The sequence below is a fragment of the Moschus berezovskii genome, chromosome 8, assembly GCF_049115385.1.
Source record: "Moschus berezovskii isolate FMDL1 chromosome 8, NW_MosBer_1.0, whole genome shotgun sequence".
Classification (NCBI taxonomy): Eukaryota; Metazoa; Chordata; class Mammalia; order Artiodactyla; family Moschidae; genus Moschus; species Moschus berezovskii.
In genome coordinates, this window is record NC_142467.1 from 91,687,683 (window position 1) to 91,703,636 (window position 15,954).

At 37.4% G+C, this 15,954-nt stretch overlaps 1 protein-coding gene across 2 annotated transcripts in view; it reads right to left on the reverse strand.

The window, feature by feature from the left end:
- The window catches only part of KIF3A (kinesin family member 3A), an 86,130-nt gene that overhangs the window by 59,391 nt on the left and 10,785 nt on the right, over positions 1 to 15,954 (reverse strand). For both annotated transcript variants that reach the window (XM_055429518.2, XM_088838836.1), the window contains exons 3-4: positions 4,787 to 4,931; positions 4,562 to 4,646 (exon numbers count right to left, since the gene is read on the reverse strand). In XM_055429518.2, the coding sequence (XP_055285493.1) occupies positions 4,562 to 4,646; positions 4,787 to 4,931 (230 nt within the window). The remainder of the gene's footprint in view (positions 1 to 4,561; positions 4,647 to 4,786; positions 4,932 to 15,954) is intronic.

A 15,954-nucleotide genomic window follows, 5' to 3' on the forward strand; every position in this document is an offset into this window, starting at 1 on the left:
CTCAGCAATCCTGTTTCAGGAATTTATCCTCAGACAAGCCTTCACATGTATGAAATGGTGTAATTACAAGGTCATTTAGTACAGAACTGTTTCTAAGAGCAAAAGATTTTAAACAATCCAACTGTTCATCAATAGCGGGGTGGCTAAGCAAACTAAAAGTTATTTCCATACTAAGGATACATTAAGGCAGAAAGGAAAAAAAAAGAATGAAGAAGCATTTCTCTTTACTTATATGGAAAGACTGTCACAATCCATTGCTCAGTTAAAAAAAAAAAAAGCAAAGTACAATGAGGGGGAAAAAGTCTTTTCAATAAATGGTGCTGAAGGACTTCCCTGGTGGTCCAGTGGTTAAGATTCTGCACTTCCACATCAGGGGGCGTGGGTTCGATCCCTGATTGGGGAGCTAAGACCCCACATACCGCGCAGTTACAAAAAAAAATAACAATGGTGCTGAGACAATCAGATATCTGTATGCACGAGTGAAGCTGGTCCTGTAACTCACAAGGCATATAAAAAATTAACTCAAAATGAACCAAAGACCTAAATATAAAAGCTAAAACTATAAAACTCTTAGGAAGAAAACAAAGGCATAAATCTTTGTGACCTTGGATGAAGCAATGATTTCTTAAGATACAACACCAAAAAACACAGGAAACAAAACTAAATGTAGATAAAGCAAATATGATCAAAATTTTAAACTTTTATACTCCAAAAGGACACCATCAAAAAAGTAAAAAGACAATCCATAAGAGAATATTTTTGCAAATTCCTATTATCTGTTAACAAGCTTGCATTTAGAATATATAAAGAATTGCTGTTTAGTCACTAAGTCATGTCCAACTCTTCTGTGACCCCACTAACCATGGCCCTCCAGGCTCCTCTATCCATGGGAATTCCCAGGCAACAATACTGGGGTGGGTTGCCATTTCCTGCTTCAAGGGATCTTCCTGACTTAAGAATTGAACCCACACTGCCTGCATTGGCAGGTGGATTCTTTGTCACTGAGTCACCAGGGAAGCTCCATATAAAAAATTATTAATATTTAATAACAAAACTCGTCGCATGAGGTGGCCAAAGTATTGCAGTTTCAGCTTGAGCATCAGTCCTTCCAATGAACACCCAGGATTGATCTCCTTTAGAATGGACAGGTTGGATCTCCTTGCAGTCCAAGGGACTCTCAAGAATCTTCTCCAGCACCACAGTTCAAAAGCATCAATTCTTCGGCGATCAGCTTTCTTCACAGTCCAACTCTCACATCCATACATGACCACGGGAAAAACCATAGCCTTGACTAGACGGACCTTTGTTGGCAAAGTAATGTCTCTGCTTTTTAATATACTATCTAGGTTGGTCATAACTTTCCTTCCAAGGAGTAAGCGTCTTTTAATTTCCTGGCTGCAATCAGCATCTGCAGTGATTTTGGAGCCCCAAAAATTAAAGTCTGACACTGTTTCCACTGTTTTTCCATCTATTTCCCATGAAGTGGACATGAGTTTGAGTGAACTGCGGGAGCTGGTGATGGACAGGGAGGCCTGGCATGCTGTGATTCATGGGGTCGCGGAGAGTCGGACAAGACTGAGCGACTGAACTGAACTGAACAAAAAAAAGACCAAATTAAAAATGAACAATGGATCTGAACTGAAATTTCTCCAAAGAAGACACACAGATGGAGTAAAAAGATGTTCAATGTCATTTCACCATCAGGGAAATGGAAATCAAGCCCATAACACTTTATACCCACTGAAATGGCTGTAATAAATGACAATAACACGTGTCGATAAGGATATGAAAAAATTGGACTCCTCATACATTACTGATAGGAATGTAAAATGGTACAGCCAATATGGAAAACAGTCTGGCAGTACCTAAAAGTAGAATTATCACATTATCTAATGACTGCATTCATTGATATATAACCAAGAGAACTTTAAAAATATACAGTTCAAAGATACTGGAGGTTCAGTTCCAGACTACCACAATAAAAGAGTACCATGAATTTTTGTTTCCTTAGTGGATATAAAAGTTGTTTACATTATACCATCCACAGACTATAAATGTACAATAGCATTATGTTTAAAACATGTTTGTACCTTAATTTAAAAATATTTTATTGCTAAAAGAAATGTTAACCGTCATCTGAGCCTTCAGCCAGTCATAATCTTTTTGCTGGTGGAAAGTTTAAAATACTGCAAGAATTACCAAAGTGTGACACAGACACATGAATTAATTAAGCAAATACTGTTGGAAATACAGAGCTGCACAGACTTGTTCCATGCAGGGTTGCCACAAACCTTCGTTTAAAAAAAAGAACAGCATCAACAAATATAATCAAGTGAAGCACTATAAAGTGAGGTATGCTTGTATTCACACAAAAACTTTTACAAGATGTTAAAATGGAAAATGAAACACTGATTCATGCTACAACATGAATGGATCTTGAAAACATCATAAAAAGTGAAAGAAGCCAGACACAAAAGACCACAATTGTATGACTTCATTTAAATGAAATGTTCAGAATAGGCAAGTTCATAGAGACAGAAAGTAAATTACTGGTTACCAGGAGGGAGAAGGGGAATGGAGAGTGACACCTAATGGGCATGGAGTTTCCTTCAGGAATAATGAAAATTGTCCTAGAATAAGACAGTAGTGATGGTTGCATAACTTTCTGAATATACAAAGGAATCACTAAATTGTACACTTTAAAAGGACGAATATTATGCTATGTAAATTACATCTCAATTTAAAAAACAATGATTTGAGGAAGAATGGAGTCTGAGTCCCTTCGCTGTTCACCTGAAGCTACCACAACATTGTTAACTGGCTATACCCCAACACAAAATAAAAGTTTAAAACTTTGAGGAAAAAAAGAAAAAATATTGAATGTGAATCAGCTATAATGAACCAATCCACAATTTTTGTGATTATCTGATAGTTATGTATATAATCTTACATTCCCTTTTTCTAAGATGGAGGAAGTACCAATATATTACCCAAAAGTATACAAACTAGAGTTTCTCAATCAGAAAGTCTGGTTTTTCCTTCAGGTAAAAGAAAGATTAAAAACACAAATATTTGTGACAACATTCATAATTAGTATTAATATCTACATTTCTGACACTGTTAAAGAGTCCGCCTGCCAATGCAGGGGACACGGGTTTGATCCCCCGTCCAGGAAGATTCCACATGCCACAGAGCAACTAAGCCCACGTGCTGCAACCACTTAGCCCAGGCACTACAGCCCACAAGCTGCAACTACCAAGTCCCTGAGCTGCAACTACTGAAGCCCATGCACCCCAGAACCCGTCCTCTGCAGCAAGAGAAGCCACCATAACGAGAACCCCACACACAGCACCTAGAGAGCAGCTCCCACTTGCCACAATTAGAGAAAGTCCATGCACAGCAACGAAGACCTAGCGCAGCCAAAAATTAATTAATTAAATTTAGAAAAAAACAACTTCTGACTCTAAATTCTGGAGTACTCTTGGGCATTCATACCAGAGAATGAAAACTTATGTTTGCATAAAAATCTATGCGTGGATGTTCATAGCAGCTTTACTCATAACAGCCCCAAACTGTATGGAGCAGGTGAATGGTTGTCCTTCAGCAGGTGAATGGTTAAATAGTTAAATAGTGCATGCACTATTACTCAGACATAAAAAGGAATGAGTCATTGATACATGCAACAAGTTGGATGAATCTCTAGGGAGTTGTGCAAAGTCACAAAGCCAATTCCAAAAAGTTACATATTGTATATTTCCCAGGGACGGGGGAGCCTGGTGGCCTCCGTCTATGGGGTCACACAGAGTCGGACACGACTGAAGTGACTTAGCAGCAGCAGCAGCAGCAACACTTTTGATATGACAAAACCATAAAACTGGAAAACAGATTAGGGTTGTCGGGGTTAGGGATGGGGACTGAGGGGAGTGGTCACCAGAGAGGTGGATATGGTTGTAAAAGGGGAACAGAAGGCATCTTTGAGATAGAACAGTTTAGTACCTTGTTGCGGTAGTGGATACAATAATCTACACATGTGATAAAACAGTACACAACACAAATGACTACAAGAAACACTGGGGTATTTGAATAACAGATTCAAACGGATTATATCTGTGGATTATATCAAAATCAATATTATGATTATGATACTGCATTATAGCTTTGTAAAATGTCATCTCTGGGGAAAACTGTGTAAAGGATAATCCTCTGTATTATTTCTTACAACTGCATGTGAATTTATCTCAATAAAAATTTTAGTTTAAAAAAGATGCAGATCAATGTATACAGGGTGCTACATTTGGAGTAAAAATAAAATTATGTTTGTATTTACATAAAGAACACTGAAAGGATACCGAAAGTGGTTATCTTAGAGTGGGGAGAAATAGGGTAGGAACCAAGACTTTTCAATGCGTAACTGTTTAAAATAGTTCTATTTTGGAAGCATGTTACCAAGTTTCCTGGTCAAAAATAACAAAACATTAAGAGTACCTTTTGTTCAAAAAAGAACTTAATTCAGTACACATTCTCTTGCTTTGGAAAGTACTCCAAATTTAATAATCATTACCTCTAACCTCTGTGTCTGATCCTTGCCCAAAAGGTCACGAACTTCTTCATTATATATTTCCAAATAAGACACTCGAACCAAAAATCTGTAAAGAAAACATCATTCTTAAATACCAAAAAAAAAAAAAATCAGTGAAATATTTATTAGAACAGTTTTAAAGACTTGTTTATAAAGGTTGTACATCTTATGTTTGTACTTCTCAATACCAGAAAATAATTATTTTACCTTGTATCACCCTCTGCTTTTGCAATATGACCAAATATGTGAGCAAAGGAATTTGGAATGATTCCTCTAAGTTCAGGAACAGCTCGAACACCTTCCATGGTAAACGTTTTGCCAGTTCCAGTTTGTCCATATGCAAAAATTGTCCCTGAAAACAATGAAGAGAATCAATCACTTTGTAGGGTCTGATGCTACAGATGATGATGGTGATGGACAGGGAGGCCTGGCGTGCTGTGATTCATGGGGTCGCGGACAGTCGGACACAACTGAGAGACTGAACTGAACTGAACTGATGCTACAGAACAATAGCTCTTAAAATTAATTCTTTTGATGCTGTGACGCAATTTCTAACCTGGATTTAAAGTTTATTCTAATATAAACTTCTCCTTTATTATCAGCAATTACAGCATGAACTGTGTAGCAGACAAGCACAGTACTGTTGAAGTTCTAGACCCAATGAGATAAATGTAAAATCGAACATTTTAGCTAATCCTAAGAAATGTATGTTTATGTTAATTATTTAATGCAGACATTAAATTGGAGAAGGTAGAATAATTACAGCAAAAGAACAAAGGTTCCAGAGCAGAAAGACCTCAACGTGAATCCACACATTTGCCACTTTTCAGACATCTGACCTTAGAAACTATCTACCCAAAGATTATCTCAATAGTAAAATGAGGATAAGAATAACTATTCTGCATTGATCACATGAAACAAGTAAGAATAACATGAAACAATTTACTTCAAGCAACCAACATGGCACCTAGCAAATAGCTTAATCCTAAAATGTTATTTCAAAATAAAAGTTTTAAGTAACAGCTATAAGGAATAGGGGGAATTAACAAAAAGAAGTGACATTAAAAGTAATTACAGATACAACTTAAATTTTCTAAATATCCTAATTAATTAACAAATACTACACACCTGAGTCTGGCATGGTGCTATGCTTCAGGGACACAATGACAAAGACAAACACAATCTTTAACCTCCTGGTATGTGTCATAGAGAAAGCAAGAGAGTTCCAGAAAAACATCTATTTCTGCTTCATTGACTATGCCAAAGCCTTTGACTGTGTGGATCACAATAAACTGTGGAAAATTCTGAAAGAGATGGGAATACCAGACCACCTGACCTGCCTCTTGAGGAATCTGTATGCAGGTCAGGAAGCAACAGTCAGAACTGTACATGGAACAACAGACTGGTTCCAAATAGGAAAAGGAGTACGTAAAGGTTGTATATTGTCACCCTGCTTATTTAACTTATATGCAGAGTACATCATGAGGAACGCTGGGCTGGAAGAAGCACAAGCTGGAATCAAGATTGCTGGGAGAAATATCAATAACCTCAGATATGCAGATGACACCACCCTTATGGCAGAAAGTGAAGAGGAACTAAAGAGCCTCTTGATGAAAGTGAAAGGGGAGAGTGAAAAAGTTGGCTTGAAGCTCAACATTCAGAAAACTAAGATCATGGCATCTGGTCCCATCACTTCATGGGAAATAGATGGGGAAACAGTGGGAACTGTCAGACTTTATTTTTTGGGCTCCAAAATCACTGCGGATGCTGATTGCAGCCAGGAAATTAAAAGATGCTTACTTCTTGGAAAGAAAGTTATAACCAACCTAGATAGTATATTAAAAAACTGAGACATGACTTTGCCAACCAAGGTCCATCTAGTCAAGGCTATGGTTTTTCCCATGGTCATGTATGGATGTGAGAGTTGGACTGTGAAGAAAGCTGATCGCCAAAGAATTGATGCTTTTGAACTGTGGTGCTGGAGAAGACTCTTGAGAGTCCCTTGGACTGCAAGGAGATCAATCCTGGGTGTTCATTGGAAGGACTGATGCTAAAGCTGAAACTCCAATACTTTGGCCACCTCATGCAAAGAGCTGACTCACTGGAAAAGACGCTGATGCTGGGAGGGGTTGGGGGTGAGAGGAGAAGGGGACAACAGGGAATGAGATGGCTGGATGGCATCACCGACTCGATGGACATGAGTTTGAGTGAACTCCGGGAGTTGGTGATGGACAGGGAGGCCTGGCGTGCTGTGATTCATGGGGTCGCGGAGAGTCGGACACAACTGAGCGACTGAACTGAACTGAATGATCAAAAAAAATTTTTAACTCAAAATTAATACCTACTTAATGCAGGACTTCCTTAGTGGTGCAGTGGATAGGAATCTGCCTGCCACCACAGGGGACACAGATTAGATCCCTGGCCTGGGAAGATTCCACATGCTGTGGAGCAACTAAGCCTGCGTGCCTCTGAGCCAACACTCTAAAGCCTGCAAGCCGCAACTGCTGAGGCTGTGTGGCACAACTATGTAAGTCTACGCACACTAGGGGCCACAAGTTCCAACTACTGAGCCTCTGGGCCACAACTAATGAAGTCTGTGTGCCTAGAGCCTGTACTCTGCAACAAGAGAATAAGAAGCTCACGCACCACAACAAAAAGTAGCCCCCGCTTGCCACAACTAGAGAAAGCCTATGCAAAGCAATGAAGACCTAGCACAGCCAAAAAAAAATACATAAATAAAACGAATGCAATTTCTATGAATGGATTAAATACATGATCATTACTAATTTTAAAAGTACATTAAGTAACTAGAGAAAGAAGAACAAACAAAACCCAAAATTAGTAGAAGGAAAGAAATCAAATGATCAGAGGAAAAGCAGAAATAAATGAAATAGAGACAAAGAAAACAATAGAAAAGATCAAACTAAAAGCTGCTTCTCTGAAAAGATAAACAAAATTGATAAATCTTTAGCCAGACTCATGAAGAAAAAAAGACAGTTCACATCAATAAAATCAGAAATGAATAGGAAGTTACAATGGACACCGCAGAAATACAAAGGATCATGAGACTACTACAAGCAACTATATGTCAATGAAATGGACAGCCTAGAAGAAATGGACAAATTCTTAGAAATATACAACTTTCCAAGACTGAACCAAGAAGAAATAGAAAATACAAACAAACCAATTACAAGTTACAACAGGGATGGTCTTGATCACTGCCTCCTGTAATACTAAAGAAGCTGAAGTTGAATGGTTCTATGAAGACCTACAAGACCTTCTACAACTAAAACCCAAAATATTCCTGAAATGTTCACTGATTCCTAAAATGCTCAATTCTCCTGCTCAAAATTCTCCAAGCCAGGCTCCAACAGTATGTGGACCAGGAACTTCCAGATGTTCAAATTGGATTTAGAAAAGCCAGATGAACCAGAGATCAAATTGCCAACACCCATTGGATCATAGAAAAAGCAAGGGAGTTACAGAAAAACATCTAATTCTGCTTTATTGACTACGCAAAAGCCTTTGACTGTGTGGATCAGAACAAACTGTGGAAAATTCTTCAAGAGATGGGAATATCAGACCACCTGACCTGCCTCTTGAGAAATCTCTATGCAGGTCAAGAAGCAACAGTTAGAACCGGACATGGAACAACAGACTGGTTCCAAATTGGGAAAGGAGTACATCAAGGCTGTATATTGTCACCCTGCTTATTTAACTTATATGCAGAGTACATCATGAGAAATGCCAGGCTGGATGAAGTACAAGCTAAGATCAAGACTGCCAGGAGAAACATCAACAACCTCAGATATGCAAATGACACCACCCTTATGGCAGAAAGTAAAGAGAAACTAAAGAACCTCTTGATGAAAGTGAAAGAGGAGAGTGAAAAAGCTGGCTTAAAACTCAACATTCAGAAAACTAAGCTCATGGCATCCGGTCCCATCACTTCATGGCAAACAGATGGGGAAACAATGGAAACGGTGACAGACTTTATTTTCTTGGGCTCCAAAATCACTGCAGATGGTGACTGCACCCAGAGAATTAAAAGATGCTTGCTCCTTGGAAGAAATGCTATGACCAACACAGACAGCATATTAAAAAGCAGAGACACTGCTTTGTCAACAAAGGTCCTTCTAGTCAGAGCTATGGTTTTCCCAGTAGTCACTTATGGATGTGAGAGTTGGACTATAAAGAAAGCTGAGGACCAAAGAATTGATGCCTTTGTACTGTGGTGCTGGAGAAGACTCTTGAGAGTCCCTTGGGCTGCAAGGAGATCAAACCAGTCCATCCTAAAGGAAATTAGTCACGAATATTCACTGGAAGGACTGATGCTGAAGCTGAAACTCCAATACTTTGGCCACCTGATGGGAAGAACTGACTCATTGGAAAAGACCCTGATGCTGGGAAAGACTGAAGGCAGGAGGAGAAGGGGACAACAGAGGATGAGATGGTTGGATGGCATCACCGACTCAAGGGACATGAGTTTAAGCAAACTTCAAGAGTTGGTGATGGACAGGGAAGCCTGGCATATTGCAGTCCATGGGGTTGCAAAGAGTCGACATGACTGAGCGACTGAACTGAAAATTAAAACTGATTTTAAAACTCCCAACAAACAAAAATCCAAGACCAGAAGGCTTCACAAGCAAATTCTATCAAACACTTAGAGAAGAGTTAACACCTCTGAAACTTTCCAAAAATTGCAAAGGAAGGAACACTCCCAAACTCATTCTATCAAGCCACTATCGTCCTGACACCTAAACCAGACAAAGACACCACACGTAAAAAAAGAAAATTGCAGGCTCCAATATCACTCATGAGCACAGAAGCAAAAATTCTCAACAAGATAGTAGCAAACCAAATCCAACAATACATTAAAAGAATAAAACACCATGATCAAGAGGGATTTATCCTGGGGATATAAGGATTCTTCAATAACCACAAATCAATCAGTGTGATAAACCATATTAACAAACTGAAAGATAAAAACCATATGATCATATCAATAGATGCAGAAAGTTTTTGACAAAACTCAACACCCATTTACGATTAAAAAAAAAAAAAACCTCTCCAAAAAGTGGGCACAGAAGGACCCTACCTCAACATAATCAAAGGCCGTATATGACAAACCCACAACTAACATCATTCTCAACAGGGAAAAACTAAAAGAATTTCCTCCAAAATCAGGAACAAGAGATGTCCATTCTTGCCACTTTTATTCAACATAGTTTTGGAAGTCTTAGATACAGCAATCAGAGAAGAAAAAGAAATAAAAAGAATCCATACTGGAAAAGAAGTAAAACTGTCACCAGTGCAGATGGCATGATACTATACACACAAAATCCTAAAGATGCTATCAAAATACTACTAGAACTCAATGAATTTGGTAAAGTTGCAGGATACAGAGTCAAAACACAAAAATCTGTTGCAATTCTATATACACTAACAACGAAAGATCAGAGAAATTAAACAATCCCATTTACCACTGTATCAAAAAGCATATAGTACCTAAAATAAACCTAAAGAAGCAAAAGACCTGTACTCTGAAAACTGTAAGACACTGATAAAAGAAACCAAAAGTGATACAAACTGACAGAAAGTTATACCATGTTCTTGGATTGGAATAATTAATATTATCAAAATGACTATACTACCCAAGGCAATCTACAGATTCAATGCAATCTCTATTAAATGACCAATGGCATTTTTCACAGAACTAAAACAAAAAAAGATTTAATGTATATGGTAACACAAAAGACCCAGAATAGCCAAAGCAATCCTAAGAATGAAAAAGGAGCTGGAGGAATCAGGCTCCCTGATTTGAGACTATCTGACAAATTTACAGTCATCAAAATAGCATGGTACTGGCATAAAAACAGAAACATAGATCCATGTAATATGATAGAAAAGTCCTGAGATAAACCCAAACCCTTATTGTCAATTAACCTATGACAAATGAGGCAAAACTATACAATGGAGAAAAGACAATCTCTTCAATAAATGGTGCTGGGAAAACAGGACAGCTACATGTTAAAAAAAAAAAAAAATGAAATAAAACACTCCCTAACATCATACATGAAAATTAACTCAAAATGGATTAAAGATCTAAATGTAAGACCAGACACTACAGAACTCTTGGAGGAAAACCCAGGCAGAAATTTTTGACATAAATCACAAGACTCTTTTCTATTCACCTTCTACTAGCGTAATAAAAATAATTAATAATTGGATCTAATTAAATTTAAAATCTTTTGCCCAACAATGGACACCATAAACAAAATTAAATGGAACGGGAAAAAAACATTTGCAAAGTATGCCAATGACAAGAGATTAATCTGCAAAACAAACAGCTCATGCAGTTCTATATGAAAGAACCTAATAACCCAAACAAAAAATGGGCAGAAGACCTAAACAAACATTTCTCCAAAGAAGACATACAGATGGCCATAAAGCACATGAAAAGATGCTCAACATCACTAATTATCAGAGAAATGCAAATCAAAACCAAAATGACATATCACCTCACACCAGTAAGAATGACCATTCATTAAATAGTCTACAAATAATAAATGCTAGAGAGGCTGTGGAGAAAAGAGAACCCTCCTACACTGTTGGTGGGAATGTAAATTGGTATAACCACTATGGAGAACAGTATGGAGGTTTCTTAAAAAACTAAAAATAGAACTACCATATGATCCAGTAATCCCACACCTGGGCATTTATCCAGAGAAAACCATAATTCAAAAGATACAGGCACCCCAATGTTCATTAGAGCAATATTTACAATACTCAAGGCACGGAAGCAATCTAAATGTCCATCAACAACAGAACAGATGAAGATGTGGTACCTATCTACAATGGAACACTAGTCAGCCATAAAAAAGAATAAAACAAAGCCATTTGAAGCAACATGGATGGATCTAGAGACTATCATACCAAGTGAAGTCAGAGAAAGACAACTATTGCATGATATCACTTATATGTGGAATCTTGAAAAAAATTATACAAATGAACTTGTTTACAAAACAGAAACAGACTTACAGACTTCAGAAACAAACTTACAGTTACCAAAGGGGAAACCTGGTAGGCAGGGATAAGTTAGGAGTTTGGGATTAACAAATATACATACTATATATAAAACAGATAATCAACAAGGACATACTGTCCAGCACAGGGAACTCAATTACTTGTAATAATCTATACGAGAAAAGAATCCAAAATAGATGGCTATCCGTATAACCTAATCAATTTGCTGTATACCTGAAATTAACACAAAACTGTAAATCAACTATACTCCAATATAAAATAAAAATTTTTTTTAATTTTAAATAAGGATACTAATTTACAATATTAAAACTGAGAAAGAAGGACCACAAAACTAATAAAATTAAAGAATCTCATCTTATTTTCAGCAATGAGAATCCAAATTTATACTTTTTAAATGTCACTCTTGACAAATCTAATGCTATCATTTCCTTCATATGAACATTTTAAATGTTAGTTTTTAAAAACTAAAAACGGCCTGAGATTTTCCCAGTCTCCTTGTTTCTAACCATCACTAATACTTAAAATGACAGAAGGTTCATCAAAAAACTGAACATGAAATATAAACTGAATATTTATAGCATCTATATATAACTGCCAAAACTTGGAAGCAACCAAGATTTCCTTCGTAGGCAGATAAAACTGTTGTACATCAGGATAACGGAATATTATTACTGATTACAAAAAGAGAGATGAGTTAATAAGTCATGAAAAGGCATGGAGGTGCATGCCCCCATGTGCATGTTACTATCAACCTGAAAAGGCAACATACTATATATATATAAAACTCCAACTATGTGATACTCTTGGAAATGGCAGAACTATGGAGACAGCAAAAAGATTAGTGACTGCCAGGGTTTAAGGGGGAGGGAGGGATGAGTGGAGTATGGAGTGAAACAACTGTATGCTAATTACAATGGTGAATAACTGTCATTATATATTTGTCCGAACTCATAGAACGTACAATATCTAGAGTGAACCCTAATGCAAACTATGGGGCTTGGAGGATAACGATATGTTAATACAGGGTCATCAATTTTAACAAATGTAACTACTGTGGTGCAGGGAAGGCTGTGCATTTTGGGACAAAAGGGAACTCTCCATACTTTGTTCAATGTTACTGCAAACATAAAATGTTCTAAAAACAGCTTATTCATTTTAAAAATCTTTTTTAAATGGTAGAAGGATTATGTACTTGCTACTGAGAATCCAAAAAGTTACAATTAAACTACATGTGAATAATGCACAGTAAACTACACTATATATACATTCCTAATTTTTGTCCTTTTCCAAAATGTTTCCACTTTCTACTATCAACAATCTTCAGTCAGCATAATACACTAGAAAACAGGCAGAAAGTCCTTGACATTCACAATTACCCTCTATAATGTTTATTTTATATATATATGCTGCTGCTGCTAAGTCACTTCAGTCGTGTCCGACTCTGTGTGACCCCACAGATGGAAGCCCACATATATAACCGTTAATTCAAAATTCAATTTGTGGCATTTCTGCTCCCAACAAAGATGGAATAAGAACCAAATTTACTCTCCTGGTAGAACAAAAAACAGACCAAATATATAAAATGATAGTTTTCAAGAGAATGAACATCAGTCAACAAAGGGCTGTGGTTCCTGAAAGATGAAAAATAGGTAAGGTAGGTCATATGATTGCCCAGCTTCCTGTCGTGAGACAGAATCCAAGTCATGGAGAAGGAGGAAGAAGCCAAGTAGCTGTCAGCAGATTCCCTGAGTTGAGAAGAAGCTGAGAGTCCAAAGAGGCCAACATAGCTAGAATTTGGAGGACACATTCCCAGAGAAGAGAAAGTTGCACAGAAAGAGCTCCAGAGATCTACAAGAAGTTTCTCCTCGAGTATTCAGCTGGGTACGCACTAGCACAAAAGTATAAGGAAACTATCTAAATATGGTTGGTAGGGGAGGGAATCATATGGAAAGATAGAAGGAAAAGCCTCCAGCACTCACAAAGGCCAAGAACTGTATCTGTTGCCTCTCATAATTCACAGGACATTAGGAAAATACAGTATACAGTAGGGCCTTGCCTCTGTAGTGGGGAATAATAACCTTACACTGAGTATTGCTCTAGTCCTAACCAAAAAATCTTACAAAAAAGAAAGAATGAAACTGTTTTCAAGGAAGCGCATCCCAGAACACAAAGCTCATGAAAACTTATAGAATGAAAAAAAATCCAAGACACCCAACCAAAAATTGCCAAGCTTGCAAAAAAAGGCAAAATGAGGACTCATAATGAAGAAATCAATTAATCAATCAATCAAAATTAGTTTATAACTAACACAATGTTAGAACTAGCAGATGACTTTAAAACAGTTATAAAAACTGTACTCTATATACAATAAAGTTCAGTGGAAACTCTGGATGGAAATTTGGAAGAACTTGGATGGGAGATATTAACAAAGACCCATATCGAACTTCTAGAGATGAAAACTACAATGTATGAGATGAAAAATACAACATACAGGGATAATAGTAGATTATGCACTGTAGAAGAAAAGATCTGTAAACCTGAAAACATACCAACAATCAAAAATGAAACACAGAAAAAGATTAAAAGTAAAAAACCAGCATCAGTGAGCTGTGGGACAATTTCAAGCAGCCAGCAACAGTTAGAACTGGACATGGAACAACAGACTGGTTCCAAATAGGAAAAGGAGTACGTAAAGGTTGTATATTGTCAGCCTGCTTATTTAACTTATATGAAGAGTACATCATGAGGAACACTGGGCTGGAAGAAGCACAAGCTGGAATCAAGATTGCTGGGAGAAATATCAATAACCTCAGATATACAGAAGACACCACCCTTATGGCAGAAAGTGAAAAAAACTAAAAAGCCTCTTGATGAAAGTGAAAGGGGAGAGTGAAAAAGTTGGCTTGAAGCTCAACATTCAGAAAACTAAGATCATGGCATCTGGTCCCATCACTTCATGGGAAATAGATGGGGAAACAGTGGAAACAGTGTCAGACTTTGTTTTTCTGGGCTCCAAAATCACTGCAGATGCTGATTGCAGCCAGGAAATTAAAAGACGCTTACTCCTTGGAAGGAAAGTTATGACCAACCTAGATAGCATATTAAAAAGCAGAGACATGACTTTGCCAACCAAGGTCCACCTAGTCAAGGCTATGGTTTTTCCAGTGGTCATGTATGGATGTGAGAGTTGGACTGTGAAGAAAGCTGAGTGCCAAAGCATTGATGCTTTTGAACTGTGGTGTTGGAGAAGACTCTTGAGAGTCCCTTGGACTGCAAGGAGATCCAACCAGTCCATTCTAAAGGAGATCAATCCTGGGTGTTCATTGGAAGGACTGATGCTAAAGTTGAAACTCCAATACTTTGGCCACCTCATGTTAAGAGCTGACTCACTGGAAAAGACTCTGATGCTGGGAGGGATTGGGGGCAGGAGGAGAAGGGGACGACAGAGGATGAGATGGCTGGATGGCATCACCAACTCGATGGACATGAGTTTGAGTGAACTCCGGGAGTTGGTGATAGACAGGGAGGCCTGGCGTGCTGTGATTCATGGGGTCGCAAAGAGTCGGACACGACTGAGCAACTGAACTGAACTCATTATAGGCTCCCCCGCAAAGTGGAGAGGACAGGAAAAATATTTGAAGAAAAATGACTGAAAATTTTCCAAACTTGACGAAACCCACAGATCCAAGCAGATTAATGAACTATGGCACAGAAACATGAAGAAAAAATACATTAAGGCATATCATAAACAAACTGACAAAGCCAGTGACAAAGGAGAAAATCTTAAAAGCAAGAAAAAGACATGTTACATGAAGAAGATAAGGATGAAAGTAGATTTCTTTTCAGAAAATAATTCAAATGAGAAGAAAGAAGAGCACTGTATTTCAAGTACTAAAGGAAGAAACCATCAATCTAGAATCCTATATCCAGTGAAAATATCCTTCAAAAACAAAGGAAAAAAAAAATTTTTTTAGACTACAAAAGTTGAAAGAATTTATCACCCATAGACATGCACTCTAAGCAAAGTTTAAACAAAAATTTTCAATGCAGAAGGAAAATGATACTAGGTGGAAATATGGATCTACATAAAGGAATGAAGAATACTAGAAATGGTAATTACATGGGTAAATAAACACAACTTTTCTCTTTAAATATAAATCTCTTTAAAATATAACTGATGGTTTAAACAAAAATAATAACAATATGCTTTGGAGTTGGTAACATGTACAAGTAAAATGTATGACAACAATAGCACACAGCTTAGGAGGAGAGAAATGGAAGCATAGTGTTAGTTTTTATATTATCCATGAAGTGGTACAATATCACTT